Source organism: Neltuma alba, unplaced genomic scaffold (genome assembly GCF_004799145.2).
Source record: "Neltuma alba isolate B1F8T4 unplaced genomic scaffold, ASM479914v2 tig00010340_pilon, whole genome shotgun sequence".
Taxonomy (NCBI): Eukaryota; Viridiplantae; Streptophyta; class Magnoliopsida; order Fabales; family Fabaceae; genus Neltuma; species Neltuma alba.
In genome coordinates, this window is record NW_021635250.1 from 35,119 (window position 1) to 52,040 (window position 16,922).

The window sequence follows — 16,922 nt, forward strand, 5'->3', positions numbered from 1 at the left end:
TTTTAGTTAACAAGGCTAATAGAGTCCATTCACCTTCTTAGTTACTGCAATCAGGTCCTTTGGACTCTTATGCAATTACCAAATTTTAAGGAATTTTTTCGCAACATTTTGCCTTTTATGAAACCTTTTTTTTGATTGAAAACAAAATAACAAAAGAAAGATATGTTTAAAAAAAACACCCTGATTCCGTTTTATTTTGCATTATTTGATTTATTTCTAGCCGTGGACTTGCTCTCCGAAGGCTAAAAGATGGCTACAAAGTTTACAAATTTTCTAAAATACATATTTAGTCTTTTAATTTTATAGAAAATTTCAATTTGATCCCTTAACATTAAAAAATATACTTTTAATTATTTAATCATAAAATTTTTAACAAAAAAATGATGATATTAGAATCTTAAATATTGATAAAATATTCTCAAATACTAACATATTAAGTTTAATTTTCTAAGCAACCATAATTATTACCCAAAAAAAATTATTTAAGACTAATGATTTTAGAGTTAAAGTATTAAATGTATGCAAATATGCAATGATACCTATAGACCTGCTATCGACAGATTGAGGTGTACCATGTGATAGCAAATGAAAGGTATATTCTGCTAAATCAATTACATGGGCAGAATTACAGTACAATAATGGATTAATATATAACAGAACCAGTAAATATGCCACTATACACAAGTGCATGCAAAATTGATCAAGGGCAAATATGTTATTGCAGGTGCTTCCACTCCTGAATCGCACTAAGTAATGCATAATTAGGCACCAGGTTGGTGTGTTCAAGTTTCAGGTTTGTCATTGGCGAGGTGTTGTGACCACTATCCAACCATCCTCTTATTGCGTCTTCTTCATATGTAAAGCCATCTGCAGCTATATAAGGATCTTTCATGACCTCCTACAGTATCAAACACAAAGCCAATGAAATATTAGATAGCAATCCAAAAAGTAATCTATAGTTAGCTGCCAGCGAGACAATTATGCTTCAATACATCAGAGTTATGCAGATTCTTAATGTATGGACGCAGCTTTTCTATATGCATATTGATGAGGTTCCCCTTTTACAGTCGCCAGAAAAATGACAGTGTGATCCCTAGGTTACAATACTACTCAGTAATGACTACTTAGAATTCGCCAAAGCTACCACTCGAGTTCTGCATGAGTGCTTTGCTTGATTTGGCAATCTGATACTCCTTTCATTAACTTTGCTTTGGAATTGTCAGTAAATTATGTGTATGAGGGAGTAATTGACATGTCATAACTGCTTACAAACTACCAACACATAAAAGGCATTTGATTAAAACATGAGGAATTTACTTATGAAAGTAATATGTTATAGACTTCGATGATGGCACTTGATTAAAATATAGGGAGAATGACATTAGGCTCCAAAATATCAACTTGATAGCCGTTAGATAACAGAACATTTTGTTGAAAAATAAATAGTAAATATAAATTCAGACATAAATTTATGTCTCAGGTCACTCCCAGTAATTTTCAAGAAAGATTCCTATATTGCAGTTTATTTTTCAGCAAAATCTTTTAGGACTAAGATATCATTCCCCATAACCAACAAGCCATTGGTTGAAATGGTAACCAGTCACACCGTATAAGGAGGAGAACTTAAGCTTGAATCTCGAGAAACGTACTTGTTGAGAGGGCTTTAAACTTAACACTCCCGACTTAATAGATATTAGTCTCAAGCATAAGGTGATTTAAAGATACTCTGAGTTATACGCAAAAAAAAAAAAAAAAATCATTCCCCATAAACTATAGTTTGAGCAGTTTACGATATTCACCTGAAATATGGGGCAGACAAAGTGAGAAGGAGGGCGGTGAAGCTTCTTGGAAGTAGAAAATAGTGACATATTACTGCATGAAGTTCGTAATGGTCCGAGGGCACTCCAGATTTCTGACAAAAGGTCTGGCCGGTTCAGCGGAGTCTTCTCAGAACACCTCAATGCCAAATATGCTAGCTGTTCGACTTGATAAAGTGGCCATTCTCCAGCTGAAGTGTCCAATACCGCTTTGAGATTTTCCTTCTCCAATGCACATTTTGTATCCCTTACTATTCCTGAAAGAGGCCTGCCAGTTAAAAGTTGTAACAATATGATTCCAAATGAATACACATCGGATTCTGGTGTGAGCTTCCCAGTGAGAAGAAATTCTGGATCCACATACACCAAACTTTCATTTCCTTTGTCAACTGTTGTGTTACTGTCAGCTGAATGCCCACTGCGCTGGACTAAAGAAGAAATGCCCAAATCACAAAGTTTGGCAACAAAGTTTACATCAAGGAGAATTTTACTGGGCTTCAAATTCCCATGGATTATAGAAGGCCTGCCGGAGTGAAGGAAGATAAGAGCAGAGCATATATCAGCAGAAATGGAAATTCGAATTTGCCAAGGAAGTGGAGTCTTCTCTTTGCGGGCAAGATGGTCCTCAAGGCTGCCATTATTAAGGTAATCATAGACAAGTGACCTAGATTCTGGGCAGCTTCCAATCAGTGTTACAAGGCTTGGATGTCTTACCCTGCTCAAAACCTCAACCTGAAATTCACCCAATAATACAGACAACGTCAGCAATCCGTTAGTCAGGATTCAGGAGGCAGACTCTGTCACATAAATATTACTTTGGGCAATCTGATAACATTATTTAGGCCCATAGAAACTTCATGTTAGAGTATTGTTGGAGTGATGACAGAATTGAGATAGACAGATTGATACGTGGAAAGAATAAAGCATTCTAGAGAATCAAGTTTATAATTTCAAAAAGGAAAAAACATAAATGAAGCAAATCACAATTCTTCCTTAAAAAATTACATCAAATCAAGATATCAAATCAGTATACAATATAAAATCTATAGTTTGCCTCATTATTTATAAGCCTTCAAGCCTTCATCCATACAATACACAAAATAATGTGTCTGCATGTCTGGGAGAAAAATGTCTCCAATAACTTCTCTCTTCACTTCCTCCCCACTTAATCTCTGCCATTGGATTAACTTTCAATAGTAGAGATTTAAAACTAAGTAAAAATATTATTAGAATATTAAATATAAAAATTTACCATTTTAAAGTACTTATATCAAGTTTTAACGGTATAAATTTATTTATCTACTTTTATTATTTAATATTTAATATTTTAATAATATTCTTATAAAATACATCTCAACTGTTGAAATTTGATCGACTGATGAAAATATTACTCGGAGAGGGAGTGGAGAGAAAAGTTAGTAGAGACATTCCTCTCCTCTTATAACACAGTGAGGTAGGCTGCATGAATCACATAATGTTATCATGCTCTATCAACCACTACTCTAATATATAATTTATGGACGGAGAAAGAGAGAAGAAAAAAAAGGCAAAAGCTATAAGTTGGCTACAATTTTTTAAAGAAAGAGTCAGGCATTGAGTTAAAATAGAATAACTTCAATAACATATCAAATGCAACTCTTTACCAGGAAAACCAGAAATTTTGAGAAGTGCTCCTCATTTTTTGAATAAACACAGAGCAGAATGCAAATAGGATTGGTAACAACAACATTGCTACTCAAATCCGAAAAAAAAAGGTTATTTTTTAGTGGGGTGGGGGAAGCTAAGGTACATAGAATATATGGAAATAATGCAAAATGGGATCAACAATAATAACAAAAAGAATAATGGACATAAAATAAAGGGGCATTAAAAAATGGTCAACATGTTTTGAACAACAGGCAGTAACACCTTAAAAGAGGGAAAAAGTGATCTAAACTGAGTATAACCACAACTGCTACTGACCTTAAAAATAATTTTTACCACCGTATTACCTGTATTCAATTTTTTTCATAACCTTTATCCAATTTATGATTTTCAATTGAAAAAATGAAGCCTCTTCTGCAGGAACTACCATGCACCAAGCAGTAGTAACTACGACAACTCCGATTCATTCATGTGGGATCCCATCAATTTCCAGAACAAAGTACACAGGCAGTGAGCAAATGGCGATTAATCTAACATAATTGGTAGACATACCTTTTGGAGCAAAAGAAATGGAAAACATATCTGATAATGGGCCACAAATCTTGTTGCACAAAATTTTGAGCAATCTTAAAGGAGATACAACTCAAATAAATCATTCCGAAGAGATATGCGCACAATCCCACATAATCAGGAACCCAAAGCCAGAAAATAAGTAACCACCACATAGCAGATCCAATAAGTGATCATGGGACAACAAAACTATCTATCTATGTAAACCAAAAAGCTGCTCATCAAACATTAATCCAAACAAACCAAAGATCGGTAATTAGAATAATCAAAAATAATATCGTTCGATTAACAAGAGGATGCTTTAAAAAGACCATAATAGACATTCAAAATGTAAGGCCTCCTGCTTGATCAATCTAACTATTTTTGTAGGCTTTGCCAATAGCTTGCAAATGAAATCAGGTAAACAATCCAAGATTGAATAAGAAATGCTCAGTGTTTAGAAGAAAAACATTAGAAACTGTTCTCACAACAATGTAAAAGAAACAATTCTTTAATAATAGGAATATTTTGCAAAAGAACGGTGAAAATTACCAAAGTCACACACATAACTTCAACATCTGCTGTAGAAAAAAGGCAGAAGCATGTAAATAACATAATTTAGAGACTCTGTTCGAAATATATTATGGTTCATATTATGATTTTTAAGCTGGTGAATAAATACTAATAAAGACCTGATGTTGAAACTCCAGTTGACTTTGACAGCCATAAGAGGGCAACATCTTTATGGCAACTTGCATATTGCGAAGCATCCCTTTGTAAACACTTCCATGCCTTCCCTCTCCAATCTTCCAAGATGGATCAAAATCATTAGTTGCCTCATTGATCTCTAAGAATGAAAATGTAGGAAATTCTGTTCCATGAGGATATTCAGTATCCATGTTTACAAATTTCCTCAACTTGTTGACTTCCCTGACTGCATTTGAATGCTCAATCTTTAACTTATCTCGTTTGTCCTTAAAGCTTATCAAGAGTTCCACTGCTGAAAAAATTTTCTCCTCCAACTCTGTCACCACAGTCTGGGACTCAACAGCTTGGCCGTTAAGAGCTGAATTTTGATCTTGGATCATTCGCAGTTCGCCCATGATTTCGTCTTGTTGGTCTTTCAGTTTTTGTAATTCTTGCTTTTCTGTAGCCAATAGCTCTTCAAGCTCTCGTCTTCTACTAATCTCATCAGCACACAGTTTTTCTAACGCTTCTTCCTGAATGAGTACGTGTCGAAGCAATGTTATAGAGGAAAATTGAATTGATCTATATGGTATGCTCCAACTAGACATCAATTATAAAACACATTTACATCATGCAATGCATATCTGCTCCAATGTATTAGCAGGCGTTTGCCATACCATGTTAATGACATTTACATCTGATAGCTAGATTCATGCTTTACCCTCATGTCATGAATACCCTAAGAATGGTGAGTGGAATGGTGGTAATACAGCATCACAAGTATAACCTACATTATTTAACAAGTGCTTATGGAAGAGAACTTTTTGCATTAAAAGTTATGCATACAACTAAGTTTGAAGGAGTATATGATTTGGAGATAGGGCCACCAGCAATCCTCCACATTTCCTAAGCTCATAATTACAGTAGTAAAGCTCGGCCAGCATAATGTTGAGTTGAACTACACACACACACACACATAAACTTGAAGTCTTAGCCTATAAAAGGTAAGGAATGGTCCTTGAACTAGTTAACTAGGTGACAGTCTGGGAAAACTTGTTACGTTCTATCATTTTCAGATAAAAATCTAAACAGACTATAAGAAAACATAATGTAAGAAATTGAATTTCATGGTCAAAACACTGAAGTCAAATGTTCAAAGCAAATTTAATAAGTCAAATTATTTCTTTCGCAATCAACCTTGATAGTACTGTTGTCTTCTACATTGCTGCTCACCATTGTCCCTATAAGTTCTTTTGATCTGAAGCTCGTAGTGTCTACGTTACCTAGTTCCAGTCTTCATCTTGTTCTCCTGCGTCATCCTGTACATCTCTTCCCTCCTGGAAAATTCATGAATAGCCCAAAACATAACAAAAGATTTAAAATAAGAAGATGAAAATTTTCAAGACAACAGATCAAGCTATATATTTTTATAATACTTTGGTCAACATTTGAAATCCTTAATTGCACTAGAATTATTGCGCAAGACACATCCTCTATTCCCTATCCGATGTTCTTCCATTACTATTACCACCACCACTACTTTCCTTTTATGATTGCAACTAACATCTCTGCCTTTCTGCTTGTTCTGTGTTTTCCTTGGCCGCTCCCACGTATCTCTTTGTGGAAATATGAGCATTTATCACCCTCTTTTAATGTAAAAAGTCATTGCTTTTGTAGGATCTTGTGGATGTCTTCTATTTTAATGCTTTGATCTTGTGTATCACTTCGTTCCCACCCTATAGCTTGTATGTACCTATTTCATATCAATGAAATACTGAAGTTGCCTCTATTGTACCTGTTTCATATCAAGAAGAGTTTCATGTTCCTACCACTGCATTTGAGATTGGGAAGCTGTCCGTGATTCATATTCAGATAGGGAAAATACATCCCAAGTGTTTGAGATTAAGACAAAGCAATAACAATTGAAACAAGAGAATCGCAGTGCTAATGAGTATTATTTAGAGATGATGGTTTTGTGGCAAAAACATGACCTCAAAAGTGAATAAGACTGTAAACGCCCAGAAGATGTAGTCAAGTTTAGACAGCAAGTTGGAAAGCATTGTTCAAGTTCTCAGAAGGAGAGCTTGATGATGTCAAAGGAAGGATTCTAAGCAAAGAATCCTTGCCCCCTATGAGGCATTTTCAGAAGTTAGAACTTAGAACACAAGGTTCCAGGAGACATATCATGCTGAAGGATGAAGGGTTGAATGCTCCCAAACCCTTCGCTCTGGTTACTTGCACTGTTGACTCAAGCTCCAAAGCTCAGAAGGGAAAGTGAGTGACCACTTCCGGAAGACAAGATGTGCTAAGGACGTACTAAACTACTTGCATAAAATAAACATAAGCTGAATTAACTATCGCACAAATATATGGCAAAAACTACCCCATATCTATCCGCTAAACATGGCTATGGCTAATAATCCATGCAAAGAAAATATTACATGTTCTCATGCTTAACTGCAACATAATGGCACAAACAAACATGCAGCAATTAAAACACAAGTATATGATAGGAAAGAGCTACTACCAAGTGTGCTTTCTTCCAAATTAAATCTTATTGTCCTCATTTTCTAGTGTTTCCTTAGAGGGCTAGGCCAAATATCAAAACCTGTTTGAAAGGGTAGGTTAACACTTATTCCATTTATAGCTTACAATTCACGTAACTTCCCTTAAATCCCAACTTTATTCAAACCCTACCCTTATTAAATGGCTGCTCATCATTTACAAAAATACATTATATTTATAAGTTTACATATTTCAATGGTCAAAGCAATTCTTACTAAAGTTCCAAATTTTAGTTCATTAGCTTAGCTCTTTTGCCTGGTTCTTGTTTCACAACTTCAACTTATTCTAATTGCAATCATATAGTTTGAGCCTTCATTAAAAGCTCTACATATGCCTCATATATTTTATTCGTGATTTAGGCATTCTAAAAACATAAATCAGCAAGTTTCACATCAAATTTCAACTTCAAAAATCTCTCCGTAACTTTCAATCATCACATACTAGCTATTACTTACTTTCAGATAGCTTGATTCACATCCAACAACCCCACAGTTTCCATCAAGAATTCTAACAGCATTTTCTCATCAATTCTAAACTTCCAGCTTTAAGATCAAGTTTTAAATCTTTACTCCAAACTTTCAACGCATAATTCGAGCATATAAAATGACAATTATCCTTTTTCAAAACTTTGAACAGCTTCTATATCTTGTTTTGGAAGTTTCAGTCATGTTTCCCAATTAAAATGTAGCAATACTCATCCTCCTACCATACCAAACTATCATCTTTCATAATCACTTATAATCTAAACCCTCAACCATTGTGGTTAGAATCCCACGATTCACGATTCAAATCTTGCAATTGGAGACAAAATAGACAATAAAAGATACGAATCTCTCATTGTATCTTTTTGTGGCCTAAATCATGCGATTCACACCAGAATCATACGATTCAGGCATTGCTGGTTCATGCTGGATCTGACTCAACACGTTAAAAAAAACCTTTTTCATGTTTATTTTTTCTGATTTTTGTTGTTATTTATAGGAGACAATCTGTCATATAAATACTCTCTAATGCACTTGTCACTTTTAGCTTATCAAATATCAATCAAAACCCTAATTATTTTTATTCCCTAATTGATTTTGGGGACTATTTGTCATTGAAATTTGATATATATTAGCTTTTTTAATTTTTTGTGAGGTGTAGAATATCTACAAACTTTTGATGTTCTTTTCTATAAAATTACTTATATGTCACCTTTAATAATTGTTCATGAATCTTACGAAAGTTTCCTTCCGAGATTCAAAAAATAGGTTTTTTGATTCACAATTCATATCCCGATTTGATAATCTTGCCCTCAACAACAAATTTTGGTCAATTTGCACTACTTATTTTGTTAGCGCCGATATGGGCCTTGGCCCAAATTAACCTAATTAGGTTTAGGTTTTATTTACTTAAGAGAATAGGTAGGGAGACAGCGGTAATTAAGTTCCCTGATTCTAGGAGATTTTATTTTCTATTTTTCATTGATTCTATATCTTTGATATGATTTAGTCCGTAGGGGCAAATGCCTATATATGTACACCACAGTTTTCTATATGAAATAAGAGAATTAAGCATCACATTGCACATGGTATCAGATACCATGATCCGGTTTGGATTCGGACTGGACAGTGATGGCCAGGGTAGTGTGAACTCCTCGGCATTGAATACCTCTGCAACATCGAGTGATCAGAGTCCAAGCTACCAAGCACCGATCGATGCTACCACCTCATCAATCACCATTCACCGGCTGAATGGTCAGAATTATCTCTAATGGGCCGCAAGCGTTCGTCTGTTCGTGACTGGAAGAGGAAAGCTGGTTATCTCACTGGCATCGAGAAACGACCTTCTTCCTCTGACCCAAAGCTTGCAAAGTAGGAAGCAGAGGATTCAATGGTCCAGTTGTGGCTTGTAAACTCAATGACCACTGACATAAGTGCAAGTATTTCGCTTTTCAAATCTGCACAGGAAGTTTGGGAGGCCGCAAGAGACATGTTTGCCTCTCTCAACAATCGTGCAGCAATCATGGAGATTGAAGCAGCCTTGGACAAACTTAAACAAGGCACTTTAACCGTTACAAAATTCTGGACAAATCTAGTATTATTGTGGCAACAACTGGATATGTATGACACCTATGAATGGACTTGTCCTACTGATGCCCAGCTCTATGCTAAAATCAAGGAGGAGAAAAGAATCTACAAGTTCTTGCTAAGTTTGAATCCAGTGTTTGATGAGATTAGGGGACGTATCATGAGCTTTGAAAAGCTCCCTTCTCTACATGAAGTCATGGTGAAGCAAGAAGAAAGCAGGAGGAAACTTACAGTCTCTGTACAGCCACAGCAACTTGAACCAAATTCGAGTGCTATGTACACCAAGGGTGGCCAGTCAAATGATGGAAAAGGGCGGAAAAATAATAGATGGTGTGATCACTGTCAAAATCAGGACACACCAAAGAAGTATGTTGGAAAGAAACCATCAAATAGAGGTAAAAGCAGAGGAGACTCACAGGCTAACACAGCTAAAATTGACTCTGAACACTGATAAACTCAGCATTGATGAGGTTGAATGTCTCCGGAAAATCCTAGAAAAATATGAGACTAAAGAACAACTAGTTGCCTCTGGTAATGTAGCCTACATAGGTAATGTCATCCTTGCCCTAAAAACTAATGTTCACCATGAGAATATGTGGATAGTTGACTCTAGCGCTACATATCATATGACTAGTAATCCAAACCTGATTCAAAATTTAAAACCATGCACATTCCCAATGTTCATAAAGGTAGCAGATGGAAAATTTTTAAAGGTTAAGCCTAATTCTCAAAACAATCCTCTATGCACCAGATTTAAAAAATGCAGTTTGATATCTGTGGGCAAAGCTACCATATTTCAACACTGTCATGTTGATTTTTTTGCTACTCAATGTTTGTTTTAGGACTTAGAGTCGAGGAAGATGATTGGCAAAGCTAAGATGCTAGAGGGATTGTACTGCGTGGATGTTCAACAACCATGGCGCCGACCAAGTGTTTCTAGTTTTACTGCTGAAAAATCTCTATCTTCTACATTTACTTATAAAGAAATGTTATTGTGGCACTATAGGTTAGGTCATCCTAGCCCAAAATATATGTCTAGATTGTTGCCCGAATCCTTGAATAAAAATTTTTCCTCTATTTCCTGTGAAGTTTGCCAATTGTCTAAGCACACTAAAGGTGTCTACACATCTCACCCTCATCAATTTTCTCAACCATTTTCTCTCATTCACAGTGACATTTGGGGCCCCACTCGAACTACCTCTCTAACACATGCCAAATGGTTTGTCACGTTCATAGATGATTACACACGTTTAACTTGGGTGTTTCTAATGAAAGATAACTATGAGTTGCCTGAAAAATTAATCAATTTTCACAAACTGATCTCTAATCAGTTCCATACCTCTATTAAAATCCTACGAAGTGATAACGAGAGAGAGTACATGGGAACACATCTACAAACACACCTTAAACAATATGGGATTGTTCACCAAACAAGCTGTGTAAATTCTCCACAACAAAATGGCACAGCTAAAAGGAAAAACCATTATCTTCTTGAGGTAACCAGATCTATCATGTTGACCCATAGTGTCTCGAAATAGTACTGGGGGAAGCACTACTCACTGCTGCACATCTAATCAATCGCCTTCCTTCCAAAACACTAAACTTTAACACTCCTCTTCAAGTCCTAGCAAAAACCCATCCCAATTCCTACCTTCACACTCATATCCCACCTAAAATTCTTGGGTGCGTTGCTTATGTTCACAATGATAATGGTGGTAAACTAGACCCTAGAACCTTTAAGTGCATCTTCCTTGGGTACTCATCCACCCAAAAGAGTTACAAGTGTTATTTTCCTCCCTCAAAGAAATACTTTGTGACCATGAATGTAACTTTCGATGAAAACCAAAGCTATTATCCCAACACACCCATTCAGGGGGAGAGCAGTGAGGAATGGGAGTTTCTTCAGCCTAAAGATCCTATATCAACTATCCCTGCCTTATCACCAACAATAACGACCCCATCATCTCAACCAACACCACCAGAACTTCATGGAAACTTAGATTCAGATCTGGACAGCAGGCAAATGACATAGAAACAGGCAATACAGATGAAGATCGTGGTGATTTGGGCATGAACAATGCAGAAACTAATGTTCCCTATGAGCAGCCCACTCAGGACAGCAGAACCGATGCAACTCAAGATTCCTCTAGCATCAAGCACCACCAAAACTCAACCCCTACTTCAGGTTCAAATGACCCTGGGTGGCCAATTGCCTTAAGAAAAAGGGTAAGGGCTTGTGCTCGACATCCCATCAGCAATTTTGTTACTTATGATCAATTATCTTCTCCCATGCGCTGTCTTGTTACTAATTTGGCAGATGAGAAGTTACCTACTAGCTTCCAAGAAGCAATTCTAGATCCCAAATGGAAGGAGGCTATTGGAGATGAACTGAGGGCTTTAGAGAAAAATCAAACTTGGAAGATCACACAACTACCCAACAACAAGAAGCTCGTAGGCTGTAAGTGGGTGTTCACAAAGAAGTATAATCCAGATGGGTCTATTAACAAATACAAAGCCCGGCTTGTTGCTAAAGGGTATTCACAGACCTACGGCATTGATTATCAGGGAACTTTTGCACCGTTGGCTAAACTCGACACAATTAGAGTCTTATTGTCACTAGTGGCTAATCTTGACTAGCCCTTGCATAAACTAGACGTAAAAAATGCCTTTCTTAATGGCGATTTGAAAGAAGAGGTATTTATGAACGTTCCCCAAGGATTAGCAGAGTGCAATCTGCCAGGTATGGCCTGCAAACTATACAAGTCCCTCTATGGTCTAAAACAGTCTCCTCGAGCCTGGTTTGAGAGATTTACAGCTGTTGTAAGGAAATTAGGGTATAACCAATGTCAATCAGATCATACCCTGTTTGTTAGGCATTCTGGTAGAAAGAAGGCAATCCTTATCATGTATGTAGACGATATCATTTTAACTGGTGATCATGTATGTGAGATAAGCAGGTTAAAGAAATCCTTAGAGAAGGAGTTTGAAGTAAAAAACCTTGGAGGTCTAAGATATTTCCTTGGAATGGAAATTGCTAGATCCAAGGAAGGAATAGTTGTCTCTCAACGGAAATATACAATTGACTTGTTGAAGGAAACTGGTACGTTGGGTGCTAAACCAGCAAACACACCAATGGAGCTAGTATGTAAGTTAGATAATAAGGAAGAAGAAGAAACGAACCCAAAAGAAGGGAAAGAAAATTCAGAAAAGAAACCTAAGAAAGGACCTGTGCCGGTTGATGCAGAGAGATATGAGAAGCTGGTGGGAAAGCTACTCTATCTATCTCATACGCGCCCAGACATATGCTATGTTGTTCGAGTGGTGAGTCGCTTCTTAAATGAGCCTCTAGAAGAACATATAGAGGCTGTTTACAGGATCCTACATTACCTAAAAATGACACCAGGAAGAGGCCTCTACTTTGCCAAAGGGGGCTCTAGAGAAGTAGAAGTATATACTGATGCAGACTATGGAGGTTTTCTACCTGATAGAAGATCAACTTTAGGCTACTACACTATGGTCTGGGGAAATCTTGTAACTTGGAGAAGCAAGAAACAATCAATGGTAGCTAGGAGTAGTGTTGAGTCAAAGCTTCGTGCACTAGCTCATGGAGCATGCGAAGGACTATGGCTACTTAGAGTTTTGAAAGAACTACAACTTGAACCTAGTAGTCCAATCAGGCTAAGATGCGATAGTATGTCAGCTATTGGCATGGTTAAAAATCCTATTCATCACGAAAGGACAAAACATCAGACATAGACAAGCACTTCATTAAGGAAAAGATGGATGCAAGAATAACTGATCTATCTCATGTTTCATCACACAAACAAATAGCATATTTCTTTACCAAAGCATTACCAAGGCCCCAGTTTGATGAGCTCAGAAGCAAGCTGGGCATGAAGGATATTTACTCACTAGCTTGAGGAGGAGTGTTAGCGCCGATATGAGTCTTGGCCCAAATAACCTAATTAGGTTTAGGTTTTATTTACTTAAGAGAATAGGTAGAGAGATGGCGGTAATTAAGTTCCCTGATTCTAGGAGATTTTATTTTCTATTTTTCATTGATTATGTATCTTAGATATGATTCGGTCAGTAGGGGCAAATGCCTATATATGTACATCACAGTTTTCCGTATGAAATAAGCATCACATTGCACATATTTCCTTGGAGTTTGAATATTAAATTTCCTTTCTTTTATTAAAAAAAAAGATGATTTAGCACCATGAGACGTCAAACTTTTCTCCTTAAATTTAGAGCTTCACATTTCCAGAGAATTTCCAGCAGCTAATATACAATTTAATCATCATGATAGAGTGTTTGGGCGTTCCACTTTATAATTTCTCAAATCCTATCTTCAAGGATGAGACTTAAACCTTTATTTTGACACAACTAAACATGATTTACCTATTCACAATAATGATTCAGCATTTGGAAATATTAATCAGTAACTTCCTAAATCAATTTCCAGCTCCAAGCTTCCAAATCTGCACACCACCATACTCACTTGTTTGAACATATTACATTATAGACATTAGGCACCTTCTAGCTTTTCACTATGGGTCGCATGACTCAACATTGAAATCTAATAAGTTCCAGCTTCATAACATTAAGTAAATAATCGTTTAAATGTCTTTCGCTAAGGTTTATATAACTAAGACGCTTATTTATTCAAAATGGCATCAAATAGAGAAACACCACGATTATAAAACCAATCCTGCTTCCAAAACTGAGCAATAACAGCAGCAATACATCCCTTTAGCTTGGATTTACCTATATTTATCATATCTAAATATCATCCCCAGCGGATAAAACAATTGATTGCAGCAGGGAATAACGTAGACCCCTGTTTCGGCACCCCACAAATCAACATGCAACCAGAAAGTATATACATGTACATTCGCCACTTCAATTCCACAGAACCCGACGCCAACCCCTGAACCATTTAACCCAGTTTCGTCGGTCATGAACCAGAGAAGATCAAGCATATGCAACAGCAGATAATACACCTAAATGCTTCACTCTACAGCTACCCATTCTAATCTCACCAAATCATCATCTTTTTTCCTCCCAACCTAAACAGATTCAGTCATTATTTCCACCCCCTAAACCGCAACCATCGAAGGGAATGAAGATGGAAGGAGGTTCAGGAGGTTTACCTTGACTTATTAACCGGTTTGAATTTTAGGATCCTACCTCTCCTCCTCTCCTCCCCCAGCGTCGACTTGCTCTGGTTCTTCTCTTCCTCGGCTCTCACGGCTCTGTCTGGCCTACTGCTTGGGCAGAATGGAAATGAGAAGCAAATTTGATCCCATCAACGAGGCGGAGAGCACGTGTGATCCGTGTGAGGAGATTTTCTGGACCAATTTGCCCCTCAACTATTCTTTGCTTGGAATTTCACCCCTTGCCGGTTGTTCTGAAACACCAAGGCAGAGGTGTTCACGTTGACCCATCTCGGTACCAGCCACGTTGGGACTGGAATTTCGGGGCCCAATTTTTTTGTTGAATGTTTTTGTATATTATATGCTAACATGCATGGTATATTAGATGGGCTTATCTTGTTGCAATGTTTCCTGCAAACTTAAGGATCCAATTGCATAGCCCACATGTGAGAGTATCTCATTTTAGCTACTTAATGAATAATAATAGTTCAAAAGTTTTTGTGTGGTGTGGCTTGGAGAATTTTTTTTTTTCCTAGTAAACAAAACAGAACAAACAACACTAAAGCCTTAATAGTACAAAGCATCTCGAACCTAGTGATCTCTTCCTAAGAAATGTTTTGGACCTCTTTTGGTGGAGTCGTCCAGTAAGCTCTTTTGGATCTTAGATAAGTAGCAAGTTTAGCCAGTTTATTTGCACAGCTATTTCGTTCCTTATAAATGTGTTTTATCTCAATTGGCCAATCTCTTTGGAGTAATTCATGCATCTATTTTGATAGAAGGTAATACTTATTACCAAGCCTCCTGACTGTACTACATCTACTATGTTCTTCACGTCACATTCGACCTCGATTTTTTTGAGCCCCAAATCCTAGCATAGTTTTAGTCCCTCTATGACTCCTCATAATTCAACTTTCATTACATCACAGTTTACTAAATTAATTGAAAACCCTTTTAGCCATTCTCCTTCATCTCCCCTTATGACTCCATTGCATCCTGCTTTATCATTCAAGGACTTCATTCCATCAATATTTAGTTTACACCAACCTTTCTTTGCTCGTGACCATTTCACAGAGACCAGTTCCTCCCTCTCCTCATTCCTACTATCTTTATTCCAATGTTTATTATAATGCTCTAGGTGTTGCCAAACGAGATCCTTGGAATTTTTAGGTAGCTCAAACTTAGGATTATGGACAAATTGGTTTCTCCATTTCCAATTAAACCAGCAACCTACTGCAAATAGCTCTAGCCATCATGCATCATCAACAATTCTGCCCCTATAAGTCAAATTGTGTTTTAGCCAGATCTGCCATTGGTGCTGGAAAAAGGTACTTGAGAGGTTAGTCGATATTATTTTCCTCCACACAGCTTGGGCATAAGGGCAGTCTCAAAGAGCATATAATTAGTCCTCCGGATTTGCATTATAGATACTACATATAGCAGTAGTACCATCCTGTTTACAACATCTCTATCTTGTAGCTAGGCTATCATGATAAGCCAACCACACAAAAGTACGAACGTGTTTTGGAGTCTTAAGCTTCCAAATGACCTTCCATAAATTCCTCCCTATTCTTTCCATGGCTCCAAGAAGGTTCTTGTAAGTGCTAGCAATTGAATATGAACCATCTCCGGAGGGGCCCTACCACATCCTATCCTAATCTCTATTGTTTATTGGGAGAGGCATGGCTTTTATTTTCATTAGGACCCTGGCTAGTATAACTTGGTCCAAATCCATCAAATTCCAATTACCATAATTGTCAACTAAGTCCACCACTTTTAGCTTTAGATTCAGGCTAACACCACTAAGGAGATAGTGGTATAGCTTCCTTATCCAAGAATCAGTCCAGACATTTATACTTGCCCCATTCCTTACCTCAACTTTAAGTTGGTCATTAAAGCAACTCCACAGTTTTCACTTGTTTTTTCCACAATCTAGAATCTCCTCCTTTCGCTATAGGACTATTGTCAACTATCCCTTTGCCATATTTTCCTCTCAAGACGTGGACCCATAGGTCATTTGGAGACTGAAACATTTTGCAAATGATCTTTATTAGTAGTATATCATTCATCAACTTTAAGGACTTTATTCCTACTACCCCTCCTCTTTAAGATGGCTAAGTTTATTCCAGGCTAACACATGCCAATGTGTCTCCCCCTCCTTATCTCCCTAAATTAACTTCTTATGCTCTCGCTCAAGATTTTCAATTACTCCATATGGTAGCTGGTTATGTGGTATTAGGTATAAAGCCATAGAGTTCATCATTGACTTCTATAGGGTGATTCAGCTGGCAAGTGAAAGATTTGTAGCTTTCCAACCTTTTAATCTCTTCTTCACTATTTGCTCCATCAACTTATAATTATCTCTTATTTTTCGCGGGAATTAATGTTGGCTCCTAAGTATCTTCCAATTTCCTACACCCACTTGAAATTACTTCTAC

At 37.0% G+C, this 16,922-nt stretch overlaps 2 protein-coding genes across 6 annotated transcripts; one reads left to right on the forward strand and one right to left on the reverse strand.

The window, feature by feature from the left end:
* Window positions 1–533: 533 nt before the first annotated feature.
* Window positions 534–14,591, reverse strand: LOC114755787 (U-box domain-containing protein 32). 5 transcript variants are annotated; one of them, XM_028944659.1, is made up of 5 exons: window positions 14,522–14,591; window positions 5,895–6,034; window positions 4,703–5,230; window positions 1,800–2,549; window positions 534–898 (listed from the first exon to the last, which is right to left on the reverse strand). In XM_028944659.1, exons 2-5 carry the CDS (start codon window positions 5,931–5,933, stop codon window positions 716–718), a joined length of 1,500 nt encoding a protein of 499 aa, XP_028800492.1. In that variant the 5' UTR covers window positions 5,934–6,034; window positions 14,522–14,591; the 3' UTR covers window positions 534–715. The 5 variants fall into 5 exon arrangements, with proteins under 5 accessions (XP_028800492.1, XP_028800494.1, XP_028800490.1 ...); XM_028944661.1 differs by having other exon boundaries at window positions 5,931–6,034; window positions 14,485–14,585; XM_028944657.1 differs by having other exon boundaries at window positions 14,485–14,585.
* Window positions 9,162–9,782, forward strand: LOC114755786 (uncharacterized). The gene has a single exon (XM_028944656.1). The coding sequence runs from the start codon at window positions 9,162–9,164 to the stop codon at window positions 9,780–9,782; it is 621 nt and encodes a 206-aa protein (XP_028800489.1).
* Window positions 14,592–16,922: the final 2,331 nt, after the last annotated feature.

Coding starts and splice junctions, on each gene's coding strand:
- LOC114755786 (XM_028944656.1), top strand. CDS start 9,162: ATGACCACTGACATAAGTGCAAGTATTTCGCTTTTCAAATCTGCACAG.
- LOC114755787 (XM_028944659.1), bottom strand. CDS start 5,933: ATGGTGAGCAGCAATGTAGAAGACAACAGTACTATCAAG. Junction 5,231..5,894: donor AAGACAACAGTACTATCAAG/GTTGATTGCGAA, acceptor GTACTCATTCAG/GAAGAAGCGTTAGAAAAACT. Junction 2,550..4,702: donor AACTGGAGTTTCAACATCAG/GTCTTTATTAGT, acceptor GGTGAATTTCAG/GTTGAGGTTTTGAGCAGGGT.